Source organism: Bufo gargarizans, chromosome 3 (genome assembly GCF_014858855.1).
Source record: "Bufo gargarizans isolate SCDJY-AF-19 chromosome 3, ASM1485885v1, whole genome shotgun sequence".
In the NCBI taxonomy this organism is placed as follows: Eukaryota; Metazoa; Chordata; class Amphibia; order Anura; family Bufonidae; genus Bufo; species Bufo gargarizans.
This window is the reverse complement of record NC_058082.1, coordinates 298846937-298858956: the sequence shown is the minus strand read 5'-3', so window position 1 is coordinate 298858956 and position 12020 is coordinate 298846937. Positions and strand designations below refer to the sequence as shown.

At 40.3% G+C, this 12020-nt stretch overlaps 1 protein-coding gene across 9 annotated transcripts in view; it reads right to left on the bottom strand.

Moving 5' to 3' along the window:
* The window catches only part of ADGRB2 (adhesion G protein-coupled receptor B2), a 509181-nt gene that overhangs the window by 264945 nt on the left and 232216 nt on the right, over positions 1-12020 (bottom strand). For all 9 annotated transcript variants that reach the window (XM_044285131.1, XM_044285132.1, XM_044285129.1 and 6 more), the window contains one exon: positions 7340-8078. In XM_044285131.1, coding sequence (XP_044141066.1) covers positions 7340-8063 — 724 coding nt within the window. In that variant the 5' untranslated portion in view covers positions 8064-8078. The remainder of the gene's footprint in view (positions 1-7339; positions 8079-12020) is intronic.

Genomic DNA, 12020 nt, shown 5'->3' with positions numbered 1-12020 from the left:
ACTGCTCCTAAATTTAGAGGCAAATTATGTATGTTTGTTTTTTGCTGCCCTCGCCACTTTCCTGAAAGCAGGAGTGACAAGAGATTTGGTGTTGGTGGAGCCCTCTTCCATTGTGCAATTATTATCACTTGTGTCTGTTTTCTGGCCTAAATGGTGACTGAAATCTATGCCAGCTACGATCTGCTGTAGTTTTCATTCTTGGTGCATGGAGTGCCAGAGGATGTGCTTAATTTATGACGAGCTGTGCGCCACGTCATAAATTAGGCGCATCCCCCTGCAGCATAGGCGATATCAAGACCGAAGTAGTACACGTCAGTCTTTGATAAATGGCTCCCACAGTGTGTGAAAAATGGCCAGAAATGTCCAACATGAGTCTGATCCTAAGGATTGCAATTACCTGTTAATTACCAGTTAAAATGATATATTTTATGTGAAAATTTTACATATTGATAAAAAGTGTATAATTTATGGGTGGATTAAATTACTGTAGATGTAAAAATTACACATTTTCTTATTGATTAAAATTGAAGGCCATGTAACGCTCCGGGGTTATTAATTCTGTCACTCTGGTACTAATCTCAAATGAAGGTTTTCCAAGATACTCTTTACAAACCACACCATTAACAACACAATAATAACAAAATGGAGGCATGTTACTGGGCTCAAGTTGTCCAAATGATACCCACCTTTTGGTCTGAAGCTGAACCTTCCTGCTCTTATCGCCCCCACATGCCATTGACACATAATACTGAGAGCTCTCTTTTACATCCTTGTAGATGTCATGACTATAGCGGGATGTAATGAATGGCAGGGGACTGGGTATCCTTTAACGGGAGAGGCGGAGAAAAAAAATAAAAAATTCACTATTTTGACAAATTTTTTATATATTGGTTCCCTGGACAACTATACATGACCGTAATGATCTCCATTCCATGGACCCTTTTAGGCAATGTGCATTACAAATCCATATCTGTCTTGGCACGCCTTCTCAATGGAAACATGTTCACAGGACATTTTAATGATTATTGGATAATAAAAATTCAGAGCAGAATCTTTGAAAACTGTTACAAATATGCCAAAATAATGAAACAGAGAAAGCATTTGGGAAATAGGATCCCTGGGTTGCTTGCAATGACTGTTGCTTGAATAATATGGCACACAAGATGATTTCCGCTCCAGATAACCCATTGTTATATTTCACCACAATGTGATTAGAGAAGATGCCAAATTCATCATTCCTGTGCAAATTGTGTATTTTGAGATTAAAAAGTGTTAATATAAATGACAAGTTATTTGTACGCACTCAATAATAGCTGATGTGATTAACCTTCATTTCATTTCCTAGACCTTATTACACAAGCAAGTTAATCTACTTCTATGTGCGGAGATGATGGTACTGTAACCCTTTACATCGCCTCGGCAGGTGGCTTACATATAAGATAAAGCTGGCCGCTGCCATAATTTGATTTGGGCATTGTTCTTACACAAAAGGCATTTTCATACACAGGAGTTGCACCATGAAGTCATGCTGGGTCTATAACATAAAGTATACATATTTTACCAGATAGCAAATGCCACACACCCTGCATGATATAGAAACAAATCACTTGTGTCATCATGCCATAATACAAATCACAGGGCTGCACCTAAATGCTATACATAGAACCGATCAATACACGAGCGCAGACGCAGGACACTTTATTCAATAAATGCCATGAATATATGGAGACAAAACGAGTTAAAAAAGGACACCATCCCAGGATCACCAAAATACTGTATGACTTATATTAGGGCAGATTTATTAATATTTTATACCAGTTTTGAGGTATAAAAAAGTAGCAAATTATGGTGCATGCCAAATATAAGACATAATATACAAATAGGCATAATCATTTTTGCCAAAATTAGGTTGAAGCACTAAACTTTATTAGGTATATATTAAAAAGATAGACCGGAGGGATCTATAGATCACATACCAAGAGAAAAGAAAAGAAAAAAGTGTTGCTAATGACCTAAAGTCAACTACACATTATAGCTGAGCACTTGGTCCTACAACCCAAACTGCCTGCTGTGGTGCTTTATGACAGATGAGGGACCAGTGGCTACTAAATGTTGTATACACTGCACACAAATGCACACTGTGCTTTTATAAATTAATTTTATTAATATAATAGAATGATTTAGTTTTGATAATGTTTAATATATATATATATATATATATAGCACTTGAAGGGCAAAGGGGCTTTTGGAGGATAAATATGCTAATTTATCCAGAGATGGGAAACCTGCATCAGAGTCAACTGGATGCAACCAGCTTCTGTTTGAATCTATTAACACAGATTAATCGTGCAAGCTTTGACATAACTTGACATATGGCTGACCTGTAATCTATAGAACATAAGGCAAAACCATAACTGCAATCATTGCAAATCTAGCAACAGAACTACATACAGTAGAACATAGTCTACAATAATAAGGTTTCCTATAGGCATAAATTATTTGAATAATAAAAATAATAAGTGGCATATTACAAAGTGCCGGTAAAATTGAGATTTAGCAGTAATACAAACTGGTGCAAGTGCCACCAGCCCAGGAGATTACCGGGTAAACAAAGTCACAGTCAAAGACCAACATAAAGTCTAGATTAATTGTATCCATGAACATATACAACCATGAGTCCATAATTCAGTGCATCAGTCTATACCAGGCATGCTCAACCTGCGGCCCTCTAGCTGTTGTAAAACTTCATGCCTTGCTGTTGGCTGATAGCTGTAGGCATGATGGGAGTTGTAGTTTTGCAACAGCTGATGGGCCGCAGGTTGAGCATCCCTGGTATATACAGACCATTCCAGAAGTCTAGCTAGAAACGCATTAAAATAATTACTTGGGTGTCTCTTAAAACACACACACAGACAATATGACTTTTTTCATTCCACTAATGGCTAGGTTCAAGATGGCGTTTAGTTGCACTTTTATGGTGCCATTTGGAAAAAGGACTGGGCCAAAAACACTGCTGTACATAGGCGTGCGCAGGCATATGGGGGCTAATGAGGCATATGGGGGGCTTATGAGAGGCATAATGGGGGCTAATGAGGCATGAGGGCTGATAATGAGGGCTAATGGCATAAAGGCTATATATATATATATATATATATATATAAAATATAATAAATGGCAGCACCAACCTTGGAATATATTGATATATTGGAGATTGGGTGCAAGCTCCAGTGGGAATAGCGTCCCAGGATAATATCAATGAAAAACAGAGCAGCACTCCAGTAAGGTGAAAAAAAGAAAGCTGTTTATTCACCCAGTGGTGACGCAACGTTTCGGCTCCAACATGAAGCCTAGGCTTGAGAAAGGCTTCATGTTGGAGCCGAAACGTCACGTCACCACTGGGTGAATAAACAGCTTTCTTTTTTTCACCTTACTGGAGTGCTGCTCTGTTTTTCATTGATATATATATATATATATAAATATATTATACACATACATACATACACACACGCGCACGGTGTTTGTGCTTTAGGGTGCACACCCTAATGCAATAGGCTGCGCATGCCTATGCTGCTGTCTATAATGGAGAATACAGGCTTAATGAGCTGTTGGAAGCAAATGCAGATAGTGACCCAAAATATTTGATAAGGAACCACAGATGGGGTCCATAGAATCACTCTGAACTTGAGGCAAATAGATTGAAATAGTATCAGAGGTTCTTAATAAGTGAGAGTAGAAACACATATAAATGGCTGACAGCATTGGAGGATTATAGGTTGCGCTGGAGATGGAGACAAAAACTTTATGAAATATGCTTGTCATTTTAGACTTCCAGCAAGCTATTGAAACACACCACCTCTGATCTATACCCCACTTGTAGCTTCACTCAACAAGTAAATGAAATACAAAGGACAGCTATATAATTTTCTAGTATGCATCTATGAGGTTGTGAACTTGAGAGCCAGAAGAGCACAATTGGTGGTCAGAGATAAGAAACATCAACAAAAGCCTGGACGCCCAAACATATAAACCAAAGTAAAATTATTATGGTCACAAAAGCCAACTGATTTGATGATGACATTTTATCTAAGAGCAACAACAGCGGCTTTGATGTTTGCTATAATTATTTTTTCTGTCTCTCTTGCAAAAGCATAAATCTATGGACATTTATCTTTTTATATTGTAGCTTCTGTACCTGTATTCATAATTTAATATTACAATCTCTCAGTACAGCAGACTTGTAGAGCACATTAACTTCTACAAACGGTTACACAGGATACTGAAAAGTTCATCCTCTTCATGTTCCTATACTAAATAAGCTACTCTGTAGTTGACCACATGGGGGTATGGGGGAGAGTTACTAAGTTAAATGCTCCAGAATTATGATATTTCGCACCTTTTCAACAAGAAGTGTGGCTTGGTGGGAAAATGGCCTGATCTATTAATAAATGGAACATGTCTAAGATGTGCCCATTAATGCCAAAACGCACCAACATTTGCCACAAACTTTTGGCACAAAGGAAGCCAAACAGTAGGTGATATAAAGATCAAAGTGCATCATCTAGCATGAGCCACTTAGCTGAATTTGGCGCATCTATAGACTGTCTGGTTTTACACAGTTTAACAGTCTTAATCTTATTAGGATGAGTACATTTGCCTAATACGTTGTTTTTTGTTTTTTTTTGCTTGGCTTATAGTACTTGTATTGAAAAATATAGTGAACTACACTTTTTAATATGGTTTATAAACTAAGCATACCTTCATTTTCCAGGTAAATGTAGGTCCAATGGACACTCTTTTGGTTGATGTCTGTTCAATAGAACTCTTACATGTGTATTTGCTAAGCATAGTGCCCAAATTTAGTGTGAACCTAGCCTAATAACATTTAATACACAATACAGAGTGATGGTCATACAATTGAGATATATATATATATATATACAGTCATGTGAAAAAATTAGGACACCCTTTGAAAGCATGTGGTTTTTTGTAACATTTTTAATAAAAGGTTATTTCATCTCCGTTTCAACAATACAGAGAGATTAAAGTAATCCGACTAAACAAAGAAAACTGAAGAAAAGTCTTTTCAAGATCTTCTGTAAATGTCATTCTACAAAAATGCCTATTCTAACTGAGGAAAAAGATAGGACACCCTTGCCCCTAATAGCAAGTGTTACCTCCTTTGGCTGAAATAACTGCAGTGAGACGGTTCTTGTAGCCATCTACCAGTCTTCGACATCGGTCTGAGGAAATTTTACCCCACTCCTCAATGCAGAACTTTTTCAGCTGTGAGATGTTTGAGGGGTTTCTTGCACGTACAGCCCTTTTCAAGTCACCCCACAGCATCTCAATGGGATTCAAATCTGGACTTTGACTTGGCCATTCCAGGACTCTCCATTTCTTCTTTTTCAGCCAATCTTTGGTTGATTTACTAGTATGTTTTGGGTCATTGTCATGTTGCATGGTCCAGTTCCGCTTCAGCTTTAATTTTCTAACTGATGGTCTCACATGTTCTTCAAGCACCTTCTGATACACAGTAGAATTCATCGTGGATTCTATGATGGTGAGCTGACCAGGTCCTGCTGCAGCAAAGCAGCCCCAAACCATGACACTTCCACCTCCATGCTTCACAGTTGGTATGAGGTTCTTTTCTTGGAATGCTGTGTTTGGTTTACGCCAAACATGTCCTCTGCTGTTGTGTCCAAATAATTCAATTTTGGACTCATCTGTCCAAAGAACATTATTCCAGAAGTCCTGGTCTTTGTCAACTTTATCTCTGGCAAATGTCAGTCTGGCCTCGATGTTTCTCTTGGAAAGCAAAGGTTTCCTCCTTGCACACCTCCCATGCAAGTTAAACTTGTACAGTCTCTTTCTGATTGTAGAGGCATGTACTTCTACATCAACAGTAGCCAGAGCCTGCTGTAGTTCTCGAGATGACACTTTAGGGTTTTTGGAGACCTCTTTTAGCATCTTGCGGTCTGCTCTTGGGGTGAACTTGCTGGGGCGACCAGTCCTGGGCATGTTGGCAGTTGTTTTGAAAGCCCTCCACTTGTAGACTATCTTCCGGACAGTGGAATGGCTGATTTCAAAATCTTTTGAGATCTTTTTAAATCCCTTCCCAGACTCATAGGCTGCTACAATCTTTTTTCTGAAGTCCTCTGACAGCTCTTTTGCTCTCACCATGGTGCTCACTCTCACTTCAACAGTCAGGAGCACACCAAACTAAATGTCTGAGGTTTAAATAGGGCAAGCCTCATTCAACATGCAGAGTAACGATCTACTAATTATGTGCACCTGGTGTGATATACCTGTGTGAGATCTGAGCCAATTTAAGAGGGAATACATGTGAGGGTGTCCTATCTTTTTCCTCAGTTAGAATAGGCATTTTTGTAGAATGACATTTACAGAAGATCTTGAAAAGACTTTTCTTCAGTTTTCTTTGTTTAGTTGGATTACTTTAATCTCTCTGTATTGTTGAAACGGAGATGAAATAACCTTTTATTAAAAATGTTACAAAAAACCACATGCTTTCAAAGGGTGTCCTAATTTTTTCACATGACTGTATATATATATAGTGACTGGTTTTAAACTTATTACTGGTTACTATGGATTATTTGTAACTTTAGAGTTCATATGTGGCATTCATAATATGTAACTATATGTCCTTGAATCATCCTATTGTTAAAAATGCAATTTCTGGGTCAACTGGGTAACAGTTAATATGGACAGCACCACAGCTAGATCTATCTATCTGTATATCTATCTATCATAGTGCCCTGGAGCAAAGTTACTTTGGCCTATAGACATTTGTGGACATTTGCCCCTATTGCTACTACTGTAGGCAAGGCCATCAACTAATTGCATGCTATTCACTTACAATATTACATACATTAACACTTACATGCTAATGGCATAATTTAAAGGGGTCTGCAGTTTGTTCAAACTGATGATCTATACTCATGTGATCGGCAGGGGTCCCTGTTTGAGAAGGCAGCGGCGCTCCAGCAGCGCCGCGGCCTTCTCACTGTTTACCGCTGGCCCAGTGACGTCATGATTAGTATCAACTGGCCTGGGCGGGTATAAGCTCTGTTCACTTGAATGGAGCTTAGCCGCGCCCAGGCCAGTTGATACTAGTCATGACGTCACTGGGCCTGCAGTAAACAGTGAGAAGGCTGCGGTGCTCCTGGAACGCCGCTGCCTTCTCAAACAGCTGATCGGTGGGGGTCCCGGGTGTCGGACCCCCGCCGATCAGATGCTGATAATCTATCCAGAGGATAGATCATCAGTTTTAACAAACTGCAGAACCCCTTTGATGGCTCACAAGAAACTTAAATTGACTTACCATAAGGTACTGGGCGGGGATATGCCTCATTGTTGCTTCCTGGGAGTAGTTGTGTAACGCAGCAGTCACTGTTATGTCCTGCAGGAACAATGGAATTGGAGACTGTGTCATTCCGCCCCCGGGCTGCAGTTTCAGGGCAGGTGCAGCCAGTCTGTGTTAATCCACAACGTACACCCCAGTCATGAGCTCGCAAGCACTCCTCGAACCATCGGCACAGTACACCACAGGCAAAGAGGCTAGAGTTATCATGGTTGACCAAGAGAACCTCCACAAAGCGGAAACTCAGGATTGAGTCAGGCAGTAGCTGAATGGAAAGGGGTTGCTCAGACAAGCAAATCCGAAGGAAGTTTTTGTCAAAGTGAGAGAAAGTAAAAGGTGATCCAGAGTGGCAAAGTTCACGAGCTTGTTCTGCTCCTTCCTCAGGACGGTTGCAAGTGTGGTTGGGGAGATAATGATCCAATGGCTGCACCATGGGGGATAAATGAGAGCACACTTGCTCCTCGTGTGTGAACTTCAGGTACAATGTGTATTTTGTTGGGTCTGGGTTCTCCAGGGTCCAGGAGCAGCCAGGTGAGAAAACAGGAAACAGGTCCTTAAGAGAGAATGCTCCGTAGAGAACTCCAGAGGCCAAAGCCGAGCATGTGCTCGGTGTGGGGTGAGAACCCCAAGAGCACAAGACAAGAGACGATATCACAGATAGTAAGAGGGGACAAGCAGTGTTCATCCTATGACATGGGCCCTATAAAAAGAAGGGTAGGTATAAGTTTAGAAATGTCTTATTCACAGAGTTTCAACAATGTATGCATTTTGAGCAACAGGTTCAGAAGTCAGTGACATAATTAAATCTTCACTTGGGTTTTTATCCAAGATTGAAAAAGTATATCATGAAGGTTATGCACCTCAACACAATACAACACCTAGTACCCCAAATCTCATGTGCAAATTGACATGATTTCATACTATATAGAACTGAGATATATATGTGTATAACATTTGCATAACTTATAAGTAGCATACACAAAAATGAATCATTTCTTTAAAGGGGTTGTCCGGGTTCAGAGCTGAACCCGGACATACCCTTATTTTCACCCCGGCAGCCCCCCTGAGCCTAGCATCGGAGCATCTCATGCTCCGATGCGCTCCAGTGCCCTGCGCTAGATCGTGCAGGGCACGGGCTCTTGTGTTTTCAATAACACACTGCCGGGCGGTAACTTCCGCCCAGCGGTGTGTTCGGTGACGTCACCGGCTCTGAGGGGCGGGCTTTAGCTCTGCCCTAGCCGTTTTACTGGCTAGGGCAGAGCCAAATCCCGCCCATCAGTGCCGGTGACGTCACCGGGGTTCCTGTCAGCCCCATGGAGAGCCCGGTACGTCACCGGAACTCTGAAAAATGCCTTTGCCCTGCGCGATTTAGCGCAGGGCAAAGGAGAGCATCGGAGCATGAACTGCTCCGATGCTCATGTCAGGGGGGCTGCTGGGGTGAAAATGGAGGGCTGTCAAGGTTCAGCTCTGAACCTGGACAACCCCTTTAAAAGGATTGTCTGATCTTCAGAATTTGGTTGCATCTATTAAGGCATATGTAATACCGTAACAGGTGCCCCTGCTTGAAATCCCCTCTAACAATAGGCATTTCTCACTCATTTGGATGGACATAAAAATCTGTTGTTTGAAAGGGATCTTAGAATTTAAACCCATGGAGACCAGCGCAAATGTTGGACTAAAGGGGTTTACCTACCAACTAGATTTGAAAAGAAAAAAAAATAAATAGCTTAGAATACTATAAAATAATAAAAGAACACAAAAAATATTCTCAGTTCCTACGCCAACACTTCTTTGGTCCTCTTCCAGTCTTTGTTCTTCCTGCTGCAGTTTAGACACATTGACACTGTAGCCAATCACTGGCCACATTGGTGACCTCAGTGGAGTAACACGTGCCAGAACAGGAAGTAGAGAGACTGGTGACCTGGAAGCAGCAGCCCAAGAGATGTTTTCCTGTGCATGAAGCTTAGATTGTTATACAAGAACAGAAGTAATACCTTACTAATCCCCTGCTGCTCCTGTGCTGCTGCTTCCAGGTTGAATTTTAGGAACAAAGTCACCAAAGACATAAAAATACATGAAAATAGAAATACATGTCCCATTAGAGTGAACCTCTGCCGCTTGACACCGTTTTGTTTTTAGATTCAAGCTTTTGTGCTGATAACATTCATAGTGTAGCTTTATAGGGATCAAAGCTCTAACTAACTGTTTTAGAATTTCCTGTTCACACAAGCATTGACTTAAAAGGCTATAGCAACCACCATTTGGGAGCGCTCATGCAGATGTTTTATTGAGTTCAAATAGAGCTGTTTAAATGAGACCATTCTTCTGCATTGGTAAGTTCTTAAAGGGGTTCTCCAGGAATTAAGAAAATAAAATTACTGAAAATAATTAAATATTGCTTTATCATAAACATATTCCCAAATACCTTTCTTAATTATAATGGCTTGTTTTGTCTGGAAAGCAATCATTATGAGAAATAAAATGGCTGCCATCCTATTAGTACAGACAAAACCTGTCCTAATCACACAGGAAGACAAATTACTTCAATGAATACAGATGATAAGATCTCCAGCTGAATCTCTGTAGGAATGGAGTTCATGAGGAGACATGAAGTACAGAGATGAGGTGGAGATGTGGATAATGGAGGTGGAGATGTGGATAATGCACTTGTATGCAGTCTTCATTATCACAGCCCCATGTAACAACAGTCTGTCCTGTCCATCCTCTCTGTACTTCATGTCTCCTCATCAACTCCATTCCTACGGAGATTAAGCTAAAGATCTTATCACCTGTATTCAGGATCATAATAACTGACAAGTAGAGCAGAGAGGAGGATGAGGCAGCTCTTTAGCTCAGTGCTGTGAAGTAAGGCTGAGTTCACACATCAGTTATTTCCATCAGTTATTGTGAACCAAAGCCAGGTGTGGGTCAAAAACACAGGAGCAGATCTTTTCATTACACCTGATCAACGAATAGGCTTCACTGCTGGTTTTGGCTCACAATAACTGATGAAAATAACTGATCAAATAACTGAAGTGTGAACTCAGTCTGACTTGTCCTCCTGTGTGATTAGGACAGGTTTTATGTGTACTAATAGAATGGTGGCCATTTTATTTCCCCAAATGATTTCTTCCCAGAAAAAAAGCCATTATAAGTAATGAAAGGTCTTTGGGAATATATTTATAATAAAGTAATATTTAAGTATTTTCAATTTCCTAATTTCTGGAGAACCAATTTAAAAGGGTATTTCATGATTTTAATATTGAGGATTTATCATTAGGATCATCAATATCAGATTAGTGGGGGTCTGACAATTGGAAGCCCCACCAATTAGCTTTTTCAGAATAGCTCTCTTGCTTAAAGGGGTTATCCAATGACTAATGTAAAAAATGATAATCAGATATCATACAGTAGATGCTAACCTCTTTTTAACAAAGCTAGAACCAGCCCTGTACCTCACATGGATCCAGAGATCTTCTCATTCACTGCTCTGCTAGAGTTATATCAAGCTGACAGCTCAAGGGGAGGGTCTTTACTGCTGCAGCTCAGGAGGCGTGTCTCAGATCCCCCTATCACAGCTCAGGAGGCGTGTCTCAGATCCCCCTATCACAGCTCAGGAGGCAGTTGAAGGATGAAACTGAGCATGTCCGGCCATCTCAGTGAACAAGTAAAAAAAAACAGCAGGTGGCGGTATACAAACACATTTTATTGAATAACTCAACGGCTATGCTAATTTTTTAATTACATGCAATTACAAAAGCATTCAGATCCAGTCTCACCAAACTGCACAGGTCTGTCCATTGTGCAGTGGACAGAGCTGGTAACCGCAGCGCTATTCCCACTGGTAACCACAAAGCTAATGGAGCTAACTTTTGGCGCCAGAGCTACTCTGAAACTTCCGATCGGCAGGGTGTCAGACCCCTGACAATCATGTACAGTATTAATGGCCAATCTTGGAAATATTGAAATCCTGGAATATCCATTTAAGGTTTAAATTGCTCATTTTCAACTCCTGTCATCATCTGTATTGTGTTATACAGCATATTGGGTGTTTTTGAGTTTGTATTACCTTGCTGCACAACCCAAATGTTCTTCAACTATCCAAGAATTTGATGATTTTTTTTTAATAAGATTAAATTGTTCAAGTGTTCAGGCAGCAAAGCATCCACACGCCATTACACTAACAGTATCATGAGATGTTGCTGCTGCGGACTGCTGCATTTGCTTTGTACCAGACAGACCAGAATGATCTTTTGAAGTTGCTTCCTTTTAATGGTCCCTGATAGGAATGCAGACGCTAGGAAGTCATGCACTTTCTTGGGTGTTTTGTGAATTACCTAATGAGTTGTCATGGCAGTTACTTTGCTGGACACTCCTGGGAATATTCACTCCTGTCTCCTTCATTTGGAGATAACAACCTTCATGCTTTTCCAGAGCTCTACTACTACTTTTCGTACTGAAACGTTTAAATTTCAAAATTTGCAGTTTCGATACAAAACCTATTGAGATGTCTAAAAGCTAAGTTTGCTAAGAAAATGAAAATATCAAAAACTGATATCATATAACACTCTACATGTACCTATGTATTCTTGCAAGGGCAAGTTATTAAAGGGGTCTCTCACTTCAGCAAATGATATTTATT